At 41.5% G+C, this 23010-nt stretch overlaps 1 protein-coding gene across 1 annotated transcript in view; it reads right to left on the bottom strand.

Annotated features, from left to right (window-relative positions):
• The window catches only part of DYNC2H1 (dynein cytoplasmic 2 heavy chain 1), a 389779-nt gene that overhangs the window by 190192 nt on the left and 176577 nt on the right, over positions 1-23010 (bottom strand). The window contains exons 68-70 of the mRNA XM_074957219.1: positions 18481-18615; positions 17420-17563; positions 7965-8054 (exon numbers count right to left, since the gene is read on the bottom strand). Of these exons, the coding sequence (XP_074813320.1) occupies positions 7965-8054; positions 17420-17563; positions 18481-18615 (369 nt within the window). The remainder of the gene's footprint in view (positions 1-7964; positions 8055-17419; positions 17564-18480; positions 18616-23010) is intronic.

Genomic DNA, 23010 nt, shown 5'->3' with positions numbered 1-23010 from the left:
CTTTTGAAAATAATATATGTATTTCTTTATGTTTCTAAATATGAACTTAGAAACCTAACTCTAGGTCCCCATTCTGAAAAATCTTGGTCCTGGAAACTGGAAGACTCTTTCCACCAGACTACAAAAATTTCCAGGTATGGTAAACTTTGGGATGAATGTTTTTCTTCACTAGAGAGGGGAGCAGGCACAATAAATCTATTCCCTCATCTCCTGTTTGCACCTGTGAATGTTACAGGTAAACTTCCTTCCCATCAAGTCCAGCCATTTGGATTCCTTATTTGATGAAGAGGGCCTAGATTGAATTTGATGGTTCCTCTTATTCATAGCCTCCATCACAAGAGAGTTGGGATTAGGGTGGGAGAAGAATTACCCTATTCCTTTGTGTGGGATGTAGTATTTCTTATTTACACACTTACATGTTGGTGGAATTGTGGCAGGTGTTTGCCTCAGGGCATGTGCAGGAGATAAGAGTGCCTTGCTGACAGGCAGGGCAACCTTTCCTTGGGGACTGATGTTCATGATATCAACCAGGGAATGTTTGGACTCTTGCACCTCCTCAAGTGGCACTTGAAGGGAGTATGCTAGACTTTTCATCTACCTAGAAGGGTGGTGGTGGCATTACAACCTTGTCTGGAAATGAACAGGACTTTCCAGATGGAGGTGACATCTCCTCTGAGACGCCTGTTCCTCTTGCATATGTGCCAGTACCTGAGAAGTGTGTGTACTGAGGTGTGTGGTGCCAATGTTCACTTTATTATAGGATAGTCTGTAGGAGCCAGTCATTGGTACAGTACTGGTGGTTACCAGTGCTTTCTCTTAGGCATCCAATGGAGTTGGTTGCCAAAGTGGGCCCATGGGTCCCTGTAACCTCACTGAGGAGGTGTACAAGGGAAGGGACCCCAATGATAATCATAATCTCTGGGTCTATGATGTCTTGTAGGTTCCCCAGAAGCAACTTTATGAAAGGGGATACTGGGGATAAGGTAGAATGGTAACAGGATGGATCCCTGTACCAATCTCTGAGTCAGAGGAATCTTCCCCTGCATTAGAACATCCTCTGATGTTCTAATCAGTACCGAAGGCTGGAGTTTTAAACCAGTCCCAACATGCTGCTTTTGTAGCTGTAGTGTGGAGGTGAAGCTGATAGATCCTCCCATAATTAGAGATTCAGGTTAATCAGAAATAATGAGATTCTCTGAAGAAAGGAACCTGGAAAGGGGTGGATGACTCTGATATCCTTCACCCGAAGTTAGAATTAGGGTGGTGAGATGGAAGTTGTTGTGGTACTGAGATGATTGAAGGGGCATGTCCCCTTTGAGAGGCACTGCAAGATACCACTACTAGGGCATGAATGGCAGCCCTGTCAGTGTCTCTCGGAGCCACAATGGATCAGAAGGTGCCACTGTGGTAGTTGCTCTTGTGTAGGCACCTCCGAGCAGAGCTGCTTCCTCAGTAGTGATGCTATGGTACCAGACTCAGCACGAGAATGTATCCTTACAGAGATGAGAAGTCTTCCAAGAGTGGGTCTTGTGTGATGATCTGCCTCTCTTCTTCATTTCCATGCTGAGGGAGGTATGTTTTCTCTTTTTTGAACTTAAATTGTCTGGGGTTGCAGACAAAGCAGAAACAGTGACCAAGGGTGTCTGTGCCACAAACGCCGATGTACGGGGAGAGCGGAAAGCGGACACCTCAGGAGCTAGGGCATATTCATTAGTATGAGCTTAAGTCTAGCCTCTCTGTTGTTCTTGGATCTGCTCTGAAAACCCAGACAGACCTTTCATTTGGCAGGGGAAAAAGACCTGCAGCAAGTCTCACAGGTCTTAAACCCTGGGGTTTTCAGCATAACAATTATGCTCCAACACAAAAACTTGGAGAAAAGGAGGAGCTGCCCCCTCTCTTTGACCCACAAAAAATAAAGTGAAATAAAGGTATTGTGAAAATAAATAATGCAAAAAGAGAAACAACTAAACCAAATAAATAAAACAGTCATTCACAAGTTAAGGCAGGAAGCTGAATACAGCAGGCAGAAGAACTATCCATCTCAAACTGCAGGTGACTGAGAAGGAACAGAGTGGTGCCTACCTACATACTCTCTTTCAGAGCACGAGGCACCATTCTGCACAGGCACAGGTCCCCAAATACTACTTTGCAGTCTTTGCTTGAGAGTGCACAGGCACGGACAAATCCTCCAGTGGAGTATCCGTAGGAACATATATACAAAGAATAACAAGGGGATAATCCCTCATCAATCCTGCCTGTAAGAAATCTAAGGCTTGTGTCGGTTATAGTGTGAAGTCTTTCATGTTACTGTCCTTCCTCAGGTTGTGCTGGCTTTGCTGCCAACACAAGGATAAATTCACATCTTTGTTCCAGGTTGACTCTCAGAGCATGAACCACTGGAGTGGTCTGGAGTGACTCTGTGCCCACAGGTCCTGGCCATTGCATCGAACCATTGTACCCAAAAGAGAGGGGACAAATCTCATTAGGGTGACAAGGTCCAAAATACAGGGGTCACTAGCTGGTCCAGTTTCTGTAATCTCTCCTCTTATAAGAAATCCCTTCTATGTTTTTGGTTTTTATCAGGGGCCCATATGGATCATTTCCTATGAGGGGATGAGAACAGGCTTCTTGTGGTTCAGACCAAAGAATGTACACCTGCATTCCAGCCTGTCTCAGGTCCATACTACTTGAGTATGCCTCTTTTTAATGATGTATATGTAGTATGCGTTCATTTTTTAAAAGTCAAAACTAAATAATGCAAGGAATGTCTGACTCATTTAGTTTACCAGTATGCAACTGCTTTTATTTTTATTGAAAACGTCCTTTACTTAGAAATCATTACATATAGAACAGTTTAGATGTTAAGACATCAGGCAATGCCACAGTTCAGCTGGAAATCAACTTACGAACTTGTTCATTTCTGCACCAAGCCACCATATAAATGCCAGTTTTTTCAGTAAATTCACATTTAATGCTAAATTATAGCATTTTAAATTCATCTATAAACCCTGACAAATCAAAGGATCAGATGTGGTAACATCAGTGATCTCACAACAAAAGTAAATGATAATGATTCATTTTCAGGCTGGAAAGTGGTTGAGAAGCGCACATGAGAAAAAAAAAGTTTGATTAATGACTTGCTGAGCTTCTCCTTAACAACTGCAAAATTCTATAGCTAAATGAGATAGAGAAGAAAGTAAGTAACAACAGTGTTCCACATTCAACTGGATAAAAACACCAATAACAATTACTAGTTTCTATGTGTGCCTCTGGTTCTTTATTTGAAAGCTTGGTGGCTGGGCAAACAGCTGAGGCAGTGAGCTAGTGCTGAAGATGGGGTGTGGGGGCAGACATAAAGGCCTATGACTTGGTGGAAGTAAATAAGAGAAACAGGAGAGTTTTGATGGACTTCCCAAGAAAGTTCTAAGAAAAAGAGTTTAAACTGCTGACCCTGACAACAGCCAACAATGAAACTCAATTCAAGAAATAACTTAACTGGATATAGAACTAATTTCAAAAGAATCAAGGTCAGCTGAGGTGGAAGTTCCATGAAACTTTTTCAGGAATGAAGACTAGGAGAGTTACATTCAAATCAAATGTAAACTGATGTCCTTTCTGATTGGAAATTAGTACATGGACCCTGAGTAGCAAGTGAACTTACTAAGCGAACACAAGAAAGCAGTCATATACAGTACAAAGAGTCAAAAGCATCCCAAGGTGAAACAATACCTGTGATAACATTGAAGAAACAAGAAAGTAAACTGTGGCATACAGGAAAAACAGCAAGAGCAGAGTGCAAACATCTGTGGAGCCTTTTAACCCAGTCACCAACAACAGGTAGAAAGAAAAAAGGGGAAGAAAAAAGAAGGGTGCAGAAAAATAACAAAAGGGAGCTAGAGAACTTAAATATGGACAGAAAACCCTGGGGATGATACTGGACAGCAAATTACATAAGAGTTGTGATTCAATAACACAACAACAAAATATGAATATAATTATGTAGCAATATGTTGCTAAGGAGATAGGTAATATTCCTGTCTTTATACAGTTCTGCAACATGGCATTCAACTGTGTAAATCTCAGAAATATATTGACATATTGAAGGTAGTGAACTGAAGAGCAATTAGATAATCAGATAAAATTAAGACTTTGAAAAATTAGGCTAAATATCAGGAAAAACTGCCTAACAATGAGCTCTATTACTGTTTAGAATAGTTTCCCAAGAGAACTGATGTAAGATGCATTGCTTGGGAATTTTCAATGAAGTTTGGATCAAATACTAAAAAATGTACCACAGGGAACACTATTTAAGTGTACTATAGGAAAGAAGATGAAGTATGTGACCTAAGGCATCATTTTCATCTCCAACATCTATGATACTAATAAACGGGATCATTTAATTTTACTTTATGTTAGTTGCGTTAACTAATATTGTATGCGATTAATAGAAAAACAAAATATGCTCATTGGCTTTCTTATACAGATTGTTTTGCAAGCCTGATCTGGAGCATTAGGTATTTATAATCAAAATATATGGGTATTTACCAATGAATGAGTCTATGTCACAAGATGAAACTGTTACAACAGTAGATATGTTAATGCTGATATTTAGGAAATATATACTGTAATATACCATTTAATTCCATTTAAAATACTTTTGGGATTTTTGCAGACATAGAGAGTCAGCAACGTATTTACCACAAGTTGTTATGGTGATTGAGTGACATAAATGTTAATGAGTATAAGATGAACTAACAAATTAACCTTTGAAAAACGGCGCACCCGAAATGTAGTGGGGTGTGGAAATATAGATAAGGGAAAGGAACTGAAATTTTCATAACTATGTATGAACCTCAATGGGCATCAGCATAACAAATTATAAAAGTGTATTCCAGTTTGCATGCCTTGGGACACACCTGTGTGACAACCACTGCTGATGATGACAAGGATGATGACGAGGAAGATAATGACTTACACTCTGGGGTTCCCAAGCAGGAGATGTGAGTGAGGGCTGAACGTTTTGTACTATTGCTCTATCTGCTGTTGTATTTCAGGGCTTGTGGAATTGTTCATCTGTTTGGTGGATTTGTTAATCAATGGACTGGTGATAAATTGCAAGTGTTTCCTGTGTGATCCTCAAGTCTCTCATTCTAACAATATTGGTAATAATCTTCCTGATGCTGTAGCCACTGAGGAGACTGAACCCTTATCGACTACTGTAGTTTAAGAGGTTAATCAATAATCAACACACTAATCCATCAGTTAGGTTAAAACACTTCAGCATGTTCAAATTGTCAGATTGGTTAGTCCATTTTAAAAAAACAATGTTATTAAAAAGTCTACTGTTACAAAAGAAGTCAATGATTTTTCAGTGTCTCTTCACTTCCTTTTCAGTCCACTGTGTCTAGCATACTAACATATAAAATCATACTTTCTCTCTATTCTTAGATAGTCCAGTGGTGTCATATTGCTGTCAATTGACACAACAGCAAAAATTAACAGCGAGGCATGCTCAAAGCATGCCTAAGCAAATATTCCTTTAATGACCTGCAACAACAGAGGAAAAATATTATTCAAGCTAAATAGAAAAAACAACACTGCACATGAACCAAAAAGTGTATAAGGATGCTCGAGCAACTCAACCACTTTATCTTTCTTTGTGTGCAGTAGAAGTACCTTAGGTTGCATCTACATTTCCAAATGTATTTCTACATTTTATTGCAGAATCTAATCATCAGGGTGATTTAAAAAAAAACCCCTAAATATTTATAACTATCAATATTAAATTTTCTGATTCTAAGCCACACTGTGTGAAGTACTATTAAGAATAAAATTCAAGCCAGTGAATGTTGTGTGTGTGTGTGTGTATGTTTTTTTACTTGTGTAACTATTTAGTTATTGCTGGTATTACTGTGGTAGTGCTGAAGAGTGAAAAGGTTCCAATTAGAGATCAGGGACCTATTATGCGGGACACTGTACGAGCGCACACACATAAAACAAAAAAGATTCAAGGAAATTGAATCTAAAGGAATTGGCGGCTGCAATTGCAGAGCCATTGGCCATTATCTTTGAAAACTCGTGGCGAATGGGGGAAGTCCCAGATGACTGGAAAAAGGCTAATGTAGTGCCCATCTTTAAAAAAGGGAAGGAGGAGGATCCTGGGAACTACAGGCCAGTCAGCCTCACCTCAGTCCCCGGAAAAATCATGGAGCAGGTCCTCAAAGAATCAATCGTGAAGCACTTACATGAGAGGAAAGTGATCAGGAACAGTCAGCATGGATTCACCAAGGGAAGGTCATGCCTGACTAATCTAATCACCTTCTATGATGAGATTACTGGTTCTGTGGATGAAGGGAAAGCAGTAGATATATTGTTTCTTGACTTTAGCAAAGCTTTTGACACGGTCTCCCACAGTATTCTTGTCAGCAAGTTAAAGAAGTATGGGCTGGATGAATGCACTATAAGGTGGGTAGAAAGTTGGCTAGATTGTCGGGCTTAACGGGTAGTGATCAATGGCTCCATGTCTAGTTGGCAGCCGGTGTCAAATGGAGTGCCCCAGGGGTCGGTCCTGGGGCCGGTTTTGTTCAATATCTTCATAAATGATCTGGAGGATGGTGTGGATTGCACTCTCAGCAAATTTGCGGATGATACTAAACTAGGAGGAGTGGTAGATATGCTGGAGGGCAGGGATAAGATACAGAGGAACCTAGACAAATTGGAGGATTGGGCCAAAAGAAATCTGATGAGGTTCAATAAGGATAAGTGCAGAGTCCTGCACTTAGGACGGAAGAACCCAATGCACTGCTACAGACTAGGGACCGAATGGCTAGGCAGCAGTTCTGCGGAAAAGGACCTAGGGGTTACAGTGGACGAGAAGCTGGATATGAGTCAGCAGTGTGCCCTTGTTGCCAAGAAGGCCAATGGCATTTTGGGATGTATAAGTAGGGGCATAGCGAGCAGATCGAGGGACGTGATCGTTCCCCTCTATTCGACATTGGTGAGGCCTCATCTGGAGTACTGTGTCCAGTTTTGGGCCCCACACTACAAGAAGGATGTGGATAAATTGGAGAGAGTCCAGCGAAGGGCAACAAAAATGATTAGGGGTCTGGAACACATGACTTATGAGGAGAGGCTGAGGGAACTGGGATTGTTTAGTCTGCAGAAGAGAAGAATGAGGGGGGATTTGATAGCTGCTTTCAACTACCTGAGAGGTGGTTCCAGAGAGGATGGTTCTAGACTATTCTCAGTGGTAGAAGAGGACAGGACAAGGAGTAATGGTCTCAAGTTGCAGTGGCGGAGGTTTAGGTTGGATATTAGGAAAAACTTTTTCACTCGGAGGGTGGTGAAACACTGGAATGCGTTACCTAGGGAGGTGGTAGAATCTCCTTCCTTAGAAGTTTTTAAGGTCAGGCTTGACAAAGCCCTGGCTGGGATGATTTAATTGGGGATTGGTCCTGCTTTGAGCAGGGGGTTGGACTAGATGACCTCCTGAGGTCCCTTCCAACCCTGATATTCTATGATTCTATGATAGAGAGCCAAAGCCGTTTCTGCTTCTTCCTAAACAAGAACTATGTGTTTGATGGGGACAAACTTGTAGCCTCTGCTGCAGTTCTGCAGAGGCTAGTGCAGCCTCAGCACTGAAAGAACCCCATGATCTCTGCATAGGGTTAAAAGAGCGACAGTACATGTAGTAGGTTGCTGATGGGGCACAGAGGTCATTTTTTCTCCTAAAGCAGCCACAAAGCTGCTCTGTTTTGGTGTATTACCTGCTGAAGAACAATTACATGATACAAAGTCAGCTCCCACAAGCTAATGCACCCATTACTCATACACACCCAGAATTTAGTATTATAGTATATACAGTGATCCAAAATACTGCATATGTGAAGCAGGCCAAGTTATGGTTGCTGTGAGAATATAGTTTCACATTTAGTACAGAAAAGAGCAAAGAAAATGCATCTTACCTTAAACAAGCAGCGACAGACATATTCATACACCATATGTTTTAATGAGCTGATAAGAGACATAATTCTTTCTTCAGTATTTTCTGAATCCTGAAAAAAAGTAGTTTGAACATGAAAAGTTCAGCGGGACAAAAACATGTATATATGTGCAAATACCTAGAGTGCACAATGGGCACTTAAGACTGAGGATCCAGCCCATGTGTTTAAAGTCAGACACCTAAATAAGAGGCCTAATTTTCAGAGTTGCTGAGCACTCAGATGTCCTACTGAGCTCACTTGCAGCCCCCAGTGACTGTATTTATGTCCCACAATATAGATTTAGAGGTCTAAATTCACATATGAACATTCTGGCCTTAGTCATGGAAAACAGGCTGAATATTCAAAACATCTGTGACAAATTCCAGGGGATCTGAACCTGCAACCATTTGCACATAAACTATTACACTTCCCACTGCTCTACTCAGATACTACACCAAGGAAAATAGACTAAACTGACAACCCAGGAGACTGTTTCTCTAAACTTCAGACCAGGCACATCGCAGGAAGCGATAACACAAGTTTCTCCACACTGCCCCACCCATGTTTTATCCCGGCCTTGGAGGAACCACATCTAAGAATGAAAGAATAGTTAATTCTCCATACTCATTAAATCCTTGGTCTCTAATAGCCTTCATACGCTGATAGCTTGGCCTCACTACTGACTTACTAATTATTATTAATTAATTAATTTTGCTAAAGGAGTTGGAGGATGTGATTGCAGAGCCATTGGCCATTATCTTTGAAAACTCATGGCGATCGGGGGAAGTCCCGGACGACTGGAAAAAGGCTAATGTAGTGCCCATCTTTAAAAAAGGGAAGGAGGAGGATCCTGGGAACTACAGGTCAGAGAGCCTCACCTCAGTCCCTGGAAAAATCATGGAGCAGGTCCTCAAGGAATCAATTCTGAAGCACTTAGAGGAGAGGAAAGTGATCAGGAACAGTCAGCATGCATTCACCAAGGGCAAGTCATGCCTGACTAATCTAATTGCCTTCTATGGCGAGATAACTGGCTCTGTGGATGAGGGGAAAGCGGTGGACGTGTTGTTCCTTGACTTTAGCAAAGCTTTTGACATGGTCTCCCATAGTATTCTTGACAGTAAGTTAAAGAAGTATGGGCTGGATGAATGGACTATAAGGTGGATAGAAAGTTGGCTAGATTGTCGGGCTCAACGGGTAGTGATGAATGGCTCCATGTCTAGTTGGCAGCCGGTATCAAGTGGAGTGCCCCAAGGGTCGGTCCTAGGGCCGGTTTTGTTCAATATCTTCATAAATGATCTGGAGGATGGTGTGGACTGCACCCTCAGCAAGTTTGCAGATGACCGTAACTGGGAGGAGAGGTAGATACGCTGGAGGGTAGGGATAGGATACAGAGGGACCTAGACAAATTAGAGGATTGGGCCAAAAGAAATCTGATGAGGTTCAACAAGGACAAGTGCAGAGTCCTGCACTTAGGACGGAAGAACCCCATGCACCGCTACAGACTAGGGACTGAATGGCTCAGCAGCAGTCCTGCAGAAAAGGACCTAGTGGTTACAGTGGACAAGAAGCTGGATATGAGTCAACAGTGTCCTGATGTTGCCAAGAAGGCCATTGGCATTTTGGGATGTATATGTAGGGGCATTGCCAGCAGATCGAGGGACGTGATCGTTCCCCTCTATTCGACATTGGTGAGGCCTCATCTGGAGTACGGTGTCCGGTTTTGGGCCCCACACTACAAGAAGGATGTGGAGAAATTGGAAAGAGTCCAGCGGAGGGCAACAAAAATGATTAGGGGACTGGAACACACGACTTATGAGGAGAGGCTGAGGGAACTGGGGATGTTTAGTCTGTGGAAGAGAAGAATGAGGGGGGATTTGATAGCTGCTTTTAACTACCTGAAAGGGGGTTCCAAAGAGGATGGATCTAGACTGTTCTCAGTGGTAGCAGATGACAGAACAAGGAGTAATGGTCTCAAGTTGCAGTGGGGGAGATTTAGGTTGGATATTAGGAAAAACGTTTTCACTCGGAGGGTGGTGAAACACTGGAATGCGTTACCTAGGGAGGTGGTGGAATCTCCTTCCTTAGATATTTTTAAGATCAGGTTTGACAAAGCCCTGGTTGGGATGATTTAGTTGGGGATTGGTCCTGCTTTGAGCAGAGGGTTGGACTAGATGACCTCCTGAGGTCCCTTCCAACCCTGATATTCTATGATTCTATATTATATTATTATTATTATACATTTAAATTGCAGTTGCATATAGACACTCAAGCCGGGCTGGGCCACACTGTACCAGGCATTATACAAAACATATAGCAAATGACATTCGTAGCCCCCAAAACATTTACTATCTAAAAGACAAACATAGCAGGAGGATGAAACAAACCAGGGTATCAGGGTGAGGGTAGAGGAGATGGTGGGTGTAATAAAAATAATAGAATCTGTATAGTTTTTGGCTAATCTGCAGCAGTAAGCACAATTTGCACATGCTTAGCCATTATCAGGTTTCAGTGTACTGTAAGCATTATGAGGAAGGACTTGAAGAAGGATAATGTGGCTTTACAGATTGACTTGATGGGAAGTTTTCCCACATCTACAGGGCAACACAGGAGAAAGCTTGAAGACACTTGTCAGAGAAGCAGGTAATCAACCTTACAATAGGATATTAGGGTGGATAGGTAGTATGACGCTAAATTGTGAAAGGTTTTGAAAATAAAGACAAGAAGTTAGTGTTTGATGTTATGGAAAGAGGTGGGGCCAGTGGAGGATTGTAGGGAGGGGGATTTATATAGTCAGAGTAATGAGCCAGCAAAATGATTTTAGCAGCAGCACTTTGAATGGCCTTGAACGGGTGGGGGGAGGTAAAGTTGAAAGCATTGAAGCCAGAGAGATTACAGAAATAGAGGTGTGAGACATTCAAGGTTTGGACAAGAGTTTTGGAAGTGGGGTTAGGGGTAGGGAGAAAAGGTCATATCTTGGAAATGTGGTTCAGGAAGAAGTGGTAACATTTAGTCACAGCCTTAATTTGTGGAGTTAATGAGAAGGCTGATCTGAAGATGAATCTGAAGATGATCAACAGGGAGGGTGTTTGTGTTATCCACTACAATAACAGGGGGAGAGAATGGGCTTGTGGGGACAGGAGCTATATTTTGGTCATGCTAGATTAGGTTGTATTCAAACTAGTGAAAGGTTCCATTTCCTCCTACTAAACTACTGAAACATTTAGAATCCCAAGCCTTTGTTCCTTTCCTTATTCTGTCCCTTACGGGTAGAATTTGCTTTATTCACAGATTAGCTAATCACTGAAGAGCCTACAATTAAATAAATAAAATCTCAAGGTTCACTATATTCAGCCTTGCTTTTTCATACGTACTGTAATCTTAGCCAAAGAGCCTAAACTACAGAAAAAGAGGTTACTTAGGTGGTACAGTAACTAGAGTTCTTAAAGATGTGTTCCCTTCAAGTGTACCTGCACCTATGCTTTTGATCAGAGATTTCTGGTAGCAGTACCCATTCAGCCCGTGCATATGCCCCACACATCCTTGTGGCCCAGGCCTAGGCTACATGCGGCTCTGTGGGTGAACTATCCTCTGTTACTTCTCCACTGCAAAGTCCCACAAGGGAGGCTCCGAAACAGAGGGGAAGGAGGACAGGTAGTGGAGTACCCACAGAGACACCCATCTGAAAAAATTCCCGTCACTGGAAAAGGTGAGTTACCTCTCCTTCAGGTGACTCCCAAGCAGCACTCCACTAAAGAGGTGGGAGGTTCAGAGCAGAGTCCAATACAGAAGACTTGCATTGCCTACATCAGCTTCTGATCTTTCCCCAGGCACTACGGCATAATGATTAGAGAAAGTATGAACAGAAGAAGTTGCCACTCCACAAACGTCTGCAATTGGTACATCCTTTAATATGGCCACAGATGTAGGTAGTGCTCCTGTGGAATGTGCTATCACTCTCAAAGGAGGCTGAACATGAGTTCTGTTGTAACAGATCTTAATACAACCAGAGATCCACTTTGATAACCTCTGTTTTGAAATTACTGAACCCTTGTTTCTGTCAGCAATGGATGCAACTAATCTATGAGATCTTCTAAATAGTTTGGTCTTATCTACGTAGATGGCTAATGCCCTCCTGACATCTAGGGTATGGAATATGGCTTCTTGACTAATCTGATGCAGTTTGGAGAAAAACACAGGAGATGAATGGTTTGATTAATATGAAATTCTAAGGACACCTTAAGTAAAAATCTTGGATGAGTCCACAGTGACACTTTCTGTCTGGTGAGTAACGTAAATGTTGGTACTGCCATTAAAGCCCCCAATTCTCCAACCCTTCAGGGAGAAGTGATAGCTATCAGGAAGGCTGTCTTCAAATGATAAAACTAATAGAAAATACATAGCTAATGGCTCAAAAGGATGTTTCACAATGCAATTAAGGACTAGGTTCAGATCCCAGCTAGGAGTAAGATCTCTGACTTGTGGGGAGATATTTAAAAAACCTCTTAGGAATCTTGCTATAGTTGGGTGACCGAAGAGTGAAAAACCCTCTAGGGGTGTGTGAAAAGCTGTTATTGCTATTAAGTGAACATTAATGGAATTCATAGAAAGACTGGATGTTTTCTAACTGGTAATCCAATACCTTAGGAAGAAGAGAGCGAGTTGGCAAAATCTGATGATAGTTACATCAAAGATAACATTGTTTTCATTTCTGGAGGTAAGTATTTCTTGTAGATTCTTTTCTGCTATTTAATACAAGGTGTTGTACCTCTGACAAACAGGATATCTCTATTCCTGAGAACCATCAAGGAACCATACTTGGAGCCCTAGAAAGATCCTGTCAACAGGGGTGAAATGTTCGACTAGCATCCTAAGTCACTAGGCAAGGATCAAGTGGAAACTGCTATGAAGAGTGAGAGGTCAGTCTCACTAGACAGGAATACCAAACTTGTCTTGGCCATGTTGGTGCTATTAATGTGACTCTGGCCTGATTTTGTTTGATTTTGCTGAGAACCTTTAATAGTAACGGTGTTGGTGGATACATGTAGAGAAGTCTTTTCATCCATGAGATGAGAAAAGCATCCCTCAGGGACTAGGGACTAAGACCTCCTCTGGAGCAATAGCTGATGCAATTTGTGTTGGCTGCCATGGCAAACAGAGTGATCTCCAGGAAACCCCAAGCTAAGAACATCTTGTGGAAGCCTTGTGGAGTTCAGTTCCCATTCATAATATAGAAAGAAATGAGTGCTGAGGTTGTCTGTCCTGGTGTTCTGAATATCATAGAATCATAGAAGATTAGGGTTGGAAGAGACCTCAGGAGGTCATCTAGTCCAATCCCCTGCTCAAAGCAGGATCAACCCCAACTAAACCACAACTAAATATGTGTGACTTAATAAGCTCAGATGACTATCTGGTTGGCTATGCACCAATTCCAGAGTTTTACCAATTCAGCAGAGAGACTGGGACTATTCTCTTCCTTGACAGTTGATATAATATATGCAAGCCACATTGTCTGTCATTATCCTTATTGACTTGGATCTGATTAGAGGTAGCAAGTGTATGCAAACATGTAAGTGAGGCCACCTCTAGTGCCGGCAATGGATTGTGAAGGGGTCCCTGAAGAGCTACGGGAAGGATGAATGGGTAGGAGGGATAGACTTGAAATCAATAGTGTAATCAGATGTTATGACTTCCAAAACCCATTTGTCTGATGTTACATTCTCCATGCAGCCTGAAAATGGGAGAGGCAGCATCCATAAGGAGGTGGGGGGAGGGGAGGTATGATGTTGCAACTGTAAAACCCTGTTGATTGGATGGGTGTGATTCTTGACCAAGCCATCAAAATGATTGCATGGAGGTTGTAGATGGCTGAGAAGATGTAGCTATAGCTAAAAGAGGTTCAGATGGTCTATGATAAGTTGCATGTGGGGCTGGGTGTGCTCTTTGTGTCATCTGAAACCTATTAAATCTCCTCTTATTTACAGGAGTATACATACTTATGGATCTCAGCAGGGTTCTCGAGTCCTTTAAAGTGTGGAGAGATCTATACATCAAGTCTGCAAAAAGCTTGCAACTGCAAAGGGGAGGTCTTTGATGGTACTCTGGACCTCTCTGGGGAAGCCTAATACCTGGAGCCCCAGACACACTTCTCATAACCAGAGTAATAGATATAGACCACGCTGCAGTATCTGCCGCATTCAAGGAGGTCTGGGGCGATGTCTTTGCCAGGAACTGACCATGTTGTATAATGGCCTTTAATTGGTCACAATGTACCTCTAGCACGTGCTCAGTAATCCAGTTGAATTGGTTGTAATTTAAATAGTCTTATATGGGTTTGAGTGCCTAATGCTTCACTATTCTGAGGGGGGCTAAAGAGTAAGATTTGTGTCCAGAAAGATCAAGCTTCCTGTGATCCTTAGTGTACAGGGCGGGCTTTGAGCTATGTTGTCTGCCTTGTTCATTAAAGGTCTCAACTACTAGGGAATTCAGAGCCGAGTGAGAAAATACAAACTCCAGTTCCATGGCAGGGACATAATACTTTTTATCTGCCCTCTTGCAGGTAGGCTGAGGTATGCCAAACTGTCTTAGTGGGCTCCATCAGAGCTTCATTGACTGGAACGGATATTCTCATAGATGTCAAAGTGTGTAAAATATCTAGGAATTTATGATGGGACTCCTGAACCTCCTCTAAGCGTGTCAGCAATTTGCTTAATCAGGTCCTGAAACTGTCTGAAGTTATCCATCATAGAAGATAGTGGAAGCATCACAGTTTCATCAGGCAATGAGGAGGAACTATGAGTAAGAGGTGTCACCTCCTTATTCAGCCTTGCTTCTTGCAGATCTCCTCTGGCATAGGCGGTGGTAGAGGAGTTTGAGAAGAATGGTCCCTTCTCTTTTCCCTCCAGTGCAAAGACCTCATTGCAAATTGTTGATCACAGATCACCAATGGTCCCAGAAAGGCCACTGAGGGGGCCCATATGGCCTAGGTGGAGGCATCCGTCTGTGTTCCTGATATGTGATGTCATTTGAGGTCTATCCTTCTGTAATACATCAATGTAGAGGGGAGAGCTAAGTGTCTTAGAATAGACAAGGGAACTGAGCACCGAAATTTAAGAGTCTGAGGAGTCCTCTTCCACATATTCCAAAGGGAGCACAGATGTTCAGCTTGCAAAGCAGAAGGGGGAGTAAGGTACTCCACATGACTGAGTGGTAGGTGACCGAGCGGTAGATGACCAAGAGAATCTTGATGCTGACAAACCCCCAGCACCCATTAACTAAGGAGACTCAAGCTCCAAACATATTATCAGGTCTTTAGGGTACCTAAATTCTTGGAGTATTGATGTTGTCGAAGACAGGGTTGAGTGAGAACCTGAGGAGGATGGCTTTGATACCAATGCAGGTGGTACCGAGCGCTGGGGTATGTAAGGGTTAAGTAAAAACCTGGGTAACCGCTATAGGGGGTAAAGGCACAGGCAGGCACCGTCTCTTCACATGATAGATAAAGTTGCCACCCTTTTCCCTCCCCTTCTGTTTGTTAAGGATAGATAAGTGTTGCAGCTGCATAAGGAATGTGGTTGTCTGAGGGATACCCTTTGGGTGAAGAAGTGTTATCTCCCCACTCCCTTCCTTTCCCAGCTACATAAATGAGCTCGGGGTCATGGCTCCTTCCTCCCTCCCCTGTGAACTGCTGATTAAGGGAACTTGTGGCTACGATTACTGCAAAGAAATGTATCTTCAACGTAAAAATGTCTGTAGAATATGCTTAATGCTGTAAACAGTAAACAGGGCAGGTATAATTATATTCAGTATATAGCTATTAATATTTGTTATATGGGCATTCATATGATCAAATAAGGATTTTGGGGGTGTTGTAGTAAATGTGGGTATTTACATATTAACTTAGATAAAAGAGTGTGAGGTGAGCTTACTTGACAATTCGGTCGAGGGGAACAAGTACCGCAATAAAGAAGCCCATTTACTCAATCTGCCTCTGGGTCTCCCTGTTCCTTCTTTTCATCTCTAACACCGAGCACTTGGCATGGGAGTGAATCGGCTCCATTTCCATCAGTATGGTAGATAACCAAGTGGTCTTTGGTATTGTTGACTTTCATGTTACCAGCATCGAGTGTTGTTTAGGGACATGCTTAGAACTCTTCTCAACAATGTCTTTGCCACTTTGGGTATGGGTACCCAAAATCAGTACTGAGTCTCTGTTAGACAACTGACTCCTCTTTGCCTTTGCAGTACCAGCATCACTCAGAGCCTGCAAGGAACTCCTCTTGGAACTTGAGGTCTCAGTAGCCTTCTTGTGCATAGGTAACTGAGCTCTTCTTGGAGATTTACTCCTTACCTCCTTCGGCTTAGAAGCAGATGTCGAGGCTACCTATGCTGAGGACTTCAGCACAATAGATGTATTCAGTGCTGCAGTACTGCCTATCTCTTTAGCAGTCTCTGGTGACTGAGATCTTGATGTGGATGGGGCACTGGCCGTACTGGGAAGTCTATGCCCCAGGGGGTCTTCCATCCCTGAATCCGAAGCTGGTTATAGAACTTTCTCTATCATCAGGAGTTTAAATTAGATCTCCCTATTTTTACAGGATCTACCGTTGAAGGAAGTACAGATTTGGGAGATATGAATATCACTCAAAGAGTGGAGGCACTGGGAATGCCTGTTACTGATCAGAATAGCTTCATGGCAGGAAAGGCACCTCTTGAATCCTGGGAAGGCCCAGCATTCCTGAGCAAAATAATGAAAAATGACCCCTAGAAGAGGAAAGTGGTTAAAAATTACCTAACTGTATCTATGAAAATATATGTATTTTCATAGATATATGTATTTTCATAGATATAATTAGAGGTCTCTGTGTGTGTGTGTGTGTGTGTGTGTGTGTGTGTGTGAGAGAGAGGAAAGAGAAAAAAGGGAATGGTTCCAACAACTATAAACATTATAAGATAACTAACTATACGCTAACTAATTAACTAATTGCTAAATACTAGAGATAATAAGCACACAGTAGACTCCATCTCAGGCCAAAGGTGGCTGAAAAGGAACTGAGGGCAGTTTGCCCACACAGCCCCATATAGCCTCAGAGTGGAGCACAAGGACGTGTGGCGCACATGCACAGGCCCAATGGGCACAGCTACCAAAAATCTCTGATCAAAGGCACAGGAGGCAGGCGCACCTGAAGTGGAGCACCCACAAGGACACTACTCAAAGAAGAATGGATGTTACTTGATTTTGAGTGTTGCAACAAGGATATGACTCCTACATACTGAAAGTAAATACATATATTTGGAATGTATAATGTATAGTAGTACAACATGTCCATACTAATGTTGTGTTATTCTTTAAAAACATCTAGAGCACTTACGAATTTTTAAAAACCACAAGCATATTGATCCCTCTCCTGAATTCACAGCTGCAAAAAAACAGGACATACCTGCTTGCTTTGCAAAGCCCTTTGGAAAAGTCGTAGGAAAGCAGCCAAACTAAAACGGTACATGTTATTAATTTTGGACAAGTCAGAGATAATAAAGTACATCTTGCTGGCACTCTCAGCTAAAGGGAGATAGGCATCCCTCTCCTGTGGATAAAAATTAAAAATACTCAGGATCAGTACTCTACTGCCATCTAAGGGTCACTGAACAAATACTTGTTCAACCTAGCAAAAAACCACTCTGATACATTATACAGCTTCAGAATATACCATATCCAATCACATTAAAATCAAAGATATTTTGGTTCCTAACATACTTTAAACTCTACTACACTAAAAAATTAATCCACATACAAATCAGAATTAAACAAGTTCGTTTGTGTTACTAGAATTAAAATTATGTTTATACTCTTATTATAAGCCCTAATGCTTTAATTTATAGTATTCTTATTATAAACCCCCCAATTTTAGGGCATATAATCCAGGCCTTTACATTAGTTCCAGTTTGAAATTTGGCATAAAACATGTTAGTTCAAAATTACTTTTCTATTCTTTTCATTTTAACCATTTTTTTTATTTTAAAAAGATTGTTTCAGTTATGTATTCATTCAAGAAGTGTAAAATTGATAAAGTGTAACAATTAAAAACGCTTTTGGGGCTTGTATATCTGAAAATATCCCTTACTTCAAAGAAAGAAATAAGCACAGCACTACCCATACACATGGAGATGCATGTATGAAATCTTGGCTCCATTTAAATCAATGGCAAAACTCCCATTGACTTCAGTGGGACCAGGATTTCACCTCTGATTTGCTCATGTCCATCTTTAAACAACAGACACAATAAGTGCTCTCATTTTAGCATTAGACATGTAGCTAAATAGCAAGTATAATAGTACAAAAATAATAACCGACCAACTAAAGCGGAAAATAACGTATGTAGGAGATAATCCCTATATATTGCAGGGCTGGTCCATGGACATCAACAGGATTACACAGGAGCAATAATGTTATTTCTGACATTGAAAAAATAATAAAAAGAAACATTTTAAGAATAGACATCACCTGATCAAGAGAAATCTGAAGCTTGTGAGACTCAGCAAGAGATTCTTGGATGAGTGCACTACTTGCTTTGGTCTGATTCAAAGATTCAATCAGATCCTTATTTTCAAGTAGGTTGCCTTGTGATGTTGCAAGAGTCTGAAAAAAATTAAAATTAACTTTAATAAATTAACTCCTAAGTTTACACTTCAGGAAACTGTGCAGTGTATAAATGGAATATGATGCTGATACCAATACCAGAATTTATCTTGAGAGAGAAATTACTTTTACCTTTGCAGGTGCCTCTAACATGTTTGTTAGTCTTGAAACAGATAAAAAGCATATTAGAGATAAGATGGTCAGCCTGAAAACTGAAGTGTTATGTTGATGCAGCAATAAAACACATGAACAATCTACCAAAAATTGAGAAGGCCCAGTTTGGAGTTGCTAGCTTTTATTGGGCTTATAGAAAAAGATGGCCTCATAGTCAGAGCCTTATCCACTCCCCCCTAAAAGGCAGATCTGAGACTCAGATGCAGGAATTATTTAATACCTTTCCTTTTACAATTTTAACCTGTAGTTGGCTGGCTTTTATAATCTTGCAGATTCCAAGGAAGTTTCTATCTAGCTACTTTCTCTCTAAAGATACTCAACCTCTGTAAGATTTACTCTTCCTCTTTCCCAACTGCAGTTACTGTGATTTACTAGCAACTAAAAATATCCCAATTATACAATCAGAACTCCTCTCTGAAATCCCAATGACCATTCCATAATTTTTTCTGACTTTTCTTGTACAATTATCTTTACTTCATGTTAATCTAGAAAGTTTGAATGTAGCACTATTATTTGGGGTGAGGGGGAGAAATACCAAAAGATTTCTTTTCTGGGAGTAACATTTTCCCGAATCTGCCTTCTGATGGGAAGTTATTTTCCTGATGGTCAGATGAATGCATAACATTATTTAAGCCAGGACAGAGCGACCTTGGCAAATCAAACAGTGACAAACAATGCACAAAGGGCAGTTTTGAAATCCCTCCTGAAAACACACTGTAACTTTCTATCAATTGATCTTTGAAGAAAAAAATTCCCCCTATGAGGAAATGACCATTTCTATTTCTAGGGAGGATATGGTCCTGTTGGCCTTAAATAGGGCCAGGATGGTATCCTTTGATTCCTGAATCTTAGACAACTTCAGAGCCTGTTCGCTCAGGTGTTTTTATTTGTATGGGTTCTCACATTCTTCCCTTAAGACACTCTTCAAGGACAGATGGAGAGGAAATGCAGTCTCTGCTTGGGCATTCAAAGATACCGGGGTTTGTCTGCAGATTCCTTCTTTACTGGATGATTCTCTATTGCAGCCACCACTTTTTTACACTTGTTGGCAATTTTTTTTTGTTTACTGGTTCATTTGTGGTGCCTGCTCTTGATCAGACTGAGAAAGCTCTCCTTCTTAGACTGACAAGCTGAAGGAGGAGTGGGGGAAGCTTTGCAGTACTTCCTAGGCTTTTTCTTTCCCTTTTTTGGCTTCCAAGGGTGAGCAAGTTCTCTTCCCCTCCTTGACGCAATTTGACACTATTGGTGGTATCTCTCTCGGACTGATTTCCATAGATTTCTTGGAATTCATCCTGAGAGGATGGGTAGATTGGCAGGATGACAGCCTACTTTTCCAAGGACAATAGCACCCATTTCAAGAAATGGCAACTTCAGTGGGCTGGAGAGCCACAGTTTCACCAGTTCCATTCCCTGGCAGTAACAACATCAGTGGTCTGAAAGCAGGCAGGATACAGTCTATCTTCCACTGAGCCTGCTAAGCTAACCTCACAGATGGTGCACTTTTTGGACTTGTCTATGTTTCTTAGGATACTGAAACATGAAAGGGAGATGAGAGCCAAGCAGGGAGGATGTGAGTGGTGAACGGTGGTTGGATACTAATGTGAGGGAGACTAATGTGAAGACCCATGCATATGAATTCATTTAGTGTCTCTGCAATGGCCTTATCTTCCTTGAGCGCTCCTTCGATCATCCAGTGACTCTACTGAGTGTTTGGCAAGCTTCCTGCTTCTGGTGTACTTTAAAAAAAATCTGCTAGTTTTTTTGCCTTTGGCTAGCTGGTCTTCAAATTCCTTTTTGGCCTGTGTAATTATATTATTACACATGACTTGCCAGAGTTCATGTTCCTTTCTATTTTCTTCAGTAGGATTTGACTTCCAATTTTTAGAAAATGTATTTTTGTGTCTAACCACCTCTTTTACTCTATTGTTTAGCCATAGTAGCGTTTTTTATCCTGTTTTTTTATTTGGGGTGTATAATTTGAGCCTCTATTATGGTGTTTTTAAAAAGTTGCCTTGCAGCTTGCAGGCATTTCACTCTTGTGACTGTTCCTTTTAATTTCTGTTTAACTAAAATGTACTAATGGAATCATAGTATACTGATATAATCTCATGTCAATGCACAAGTGAGACTTCCATATAAATCCTTGTACATCGAGAAGTACAAATACCTTTAACAAGCGTATGCTGTGTCACTGATAAGCCCCACAGTTTCAAGGAACAGCTGCTTCTCTCCCCCGCCCTCCAAAGAACAGCAACCAGGAGGAGAAACCCCTGAGGGTGAAGGGTTACAAGGGAAAGGAAGGTGGAAGGGGAAGGAACCCTCAAGGAAAGAAGAGTCCTCCAAAAGAGCCAGTGGAGCAGGAAGATCAAGGATGGGGAGAAGATGCCCATAGTGGGGCACTTTATGGGGAAGACCAGGAAAATTAACAAAAAAGTGGGAGGTGAGTGTTACTGACCATGGACAGCATGCACAAAGAGGTGTAAGGGATACACAGAACACATATGCCTTCAATATTAATAACTACGGATTCCTTCTGGCCTTCAAAAAGTATGAATAGCTATCCACCTTTGTTTATCCCCAAATAGGATCTATCTAAGAAGTAAAGACAATTTTAAAAATGTTTCACATAATTTGAGACACTTTCTCTAAGGACCCACAGATAAGCCAAAGTTGGGAGTTCCTTTCCCAAGAATAGAAACTAAAATGGCTAAGAGTATTGTTAATCACCTAGGCAAAAATCTCTCATAATTTGCATATGGGCGAAACCTCTTTCTCACTCCCAACCTTGCTAAAAAGAACTCCAAGTTACCAACCAATGGTCGCACCCTGTTTTCCTATGTAATGTGGCCCATTGCACATTGTGACTGGCTCAAGAGATGGGTGGGGAAGCTGCAAGTTAAACAAACTAGAAGTGTGGCTGCAAGATTGAAGGGCAAACTGGGCAAACTGCCTGTCATTCCAAGAAATCCAAACCATGTTTTAATCCCAAATTATGAACTACACATCATTTTCCTTATTAAACAAATATACCAAGAATAATCCGTCTTTCACCCCAGATTAGAAGCTACAGATTTGTTTGTGTTGAAAGTCAGATCTACCTCCTTCTATATGTGGAAAATATTCCTTGTATTGTAAGTCCTAAATAATGTGAAATGCTTATGTACAATCAAAGAATCTAAGAACAGTAGAACAATGAAACAAATTGCCTAGGGAAGTCGTGGAATCTCCTTCACTGGAGGTTTTCAAAAGAGGATGGATAGCCATCTGTCTTGGATGGTTTAGACACAATAAATCCTGCATCTTGGCAGTGGGTTAGAATAGATGACCCTTGCGATCCCTTCTAACTCTATGGTTCTACGAATGTACAGAGTATATCCTCCAAATTAGAAGATTATAAGAGATATTGTTGGTTTTCACTGTAAATAATTGTTGTACTCTAGAAGTAATAGGATTTGTCTGGTACAAGGAAGAAGAAATGTTAGAAGATATAAAAAAGGATATAACTTTTAAATATGAAAAGAAATTACTTGGGGAGGGGAGTACCCCAACTGACAGTGGGGGCAAATAATGAAATACAATCCTTGAAATGAATCAAACTTAAAAAGCCTCTGGTAAGAAAAAAATTGAAGAAATTTGTTATACCCCGTCACCATCTCCTGCATACCAATGGAAACAGCAGAAAAACTAAGGATATGTCTACAGTGCAACGTAAGTCCAGAGTTAGGAGAACTCAAGTTAGCAAACCCTGCATTTGTTAGCCATGGGCTTGAGTGTCTACACTCGTCTGCAAAGTTAAGGTTAGGAATTGCTGAACCCTGGGTCCCAAGCTGGGACTCCAGCATCTTACACTGCATTTTGCTAGCTTAATTCCAACCACCTACACCCCTGACTTCCCAGTGCCTTCCTAAAATGTGGTCGCTCTAGCCCTTTGTTTGTGGTGCAGTGTGGGAAAACTTGACTGAACACAGGACAAAGAAAGTCAGAGCATGAGATTGTGGAACACTTTTGGCAGACTCCGAGAGCACAATTGCAGTGAGGCTGCATCTACACTGCAAAGCAATAGGGCTTGAACCCTGGGTCCCAGCTTGACTCAGGCTCAGACCCTCCACCACTGTGGGGTCCTGGGACCCTGGGTCCAAGTCCTGGGTTAGCATGATTTATATGTAGACAGAAGGGGTTAGGCATGAACCCTGAGTTTGAACCCTGGACTTACACTGCAGC

This window comes from Natator depressus, chromosome 1, assembly GCF_965152275.1.
Source record: "Natator depressus isolate rNatDep1 chromosome 1, rNatDep2.hap1, whole genome shotgun sequence".
Lineage (NCBI taxonomy): Eukaryota > Metazoa > Chordata > Testudines > Cheloniidae > Natator > Natator depressus.
The sequence above is the reverse complement of the archived record's forward strand: the minus strand, read 5'-3'. Positions and strand labels throughout refer to the sequence as shown.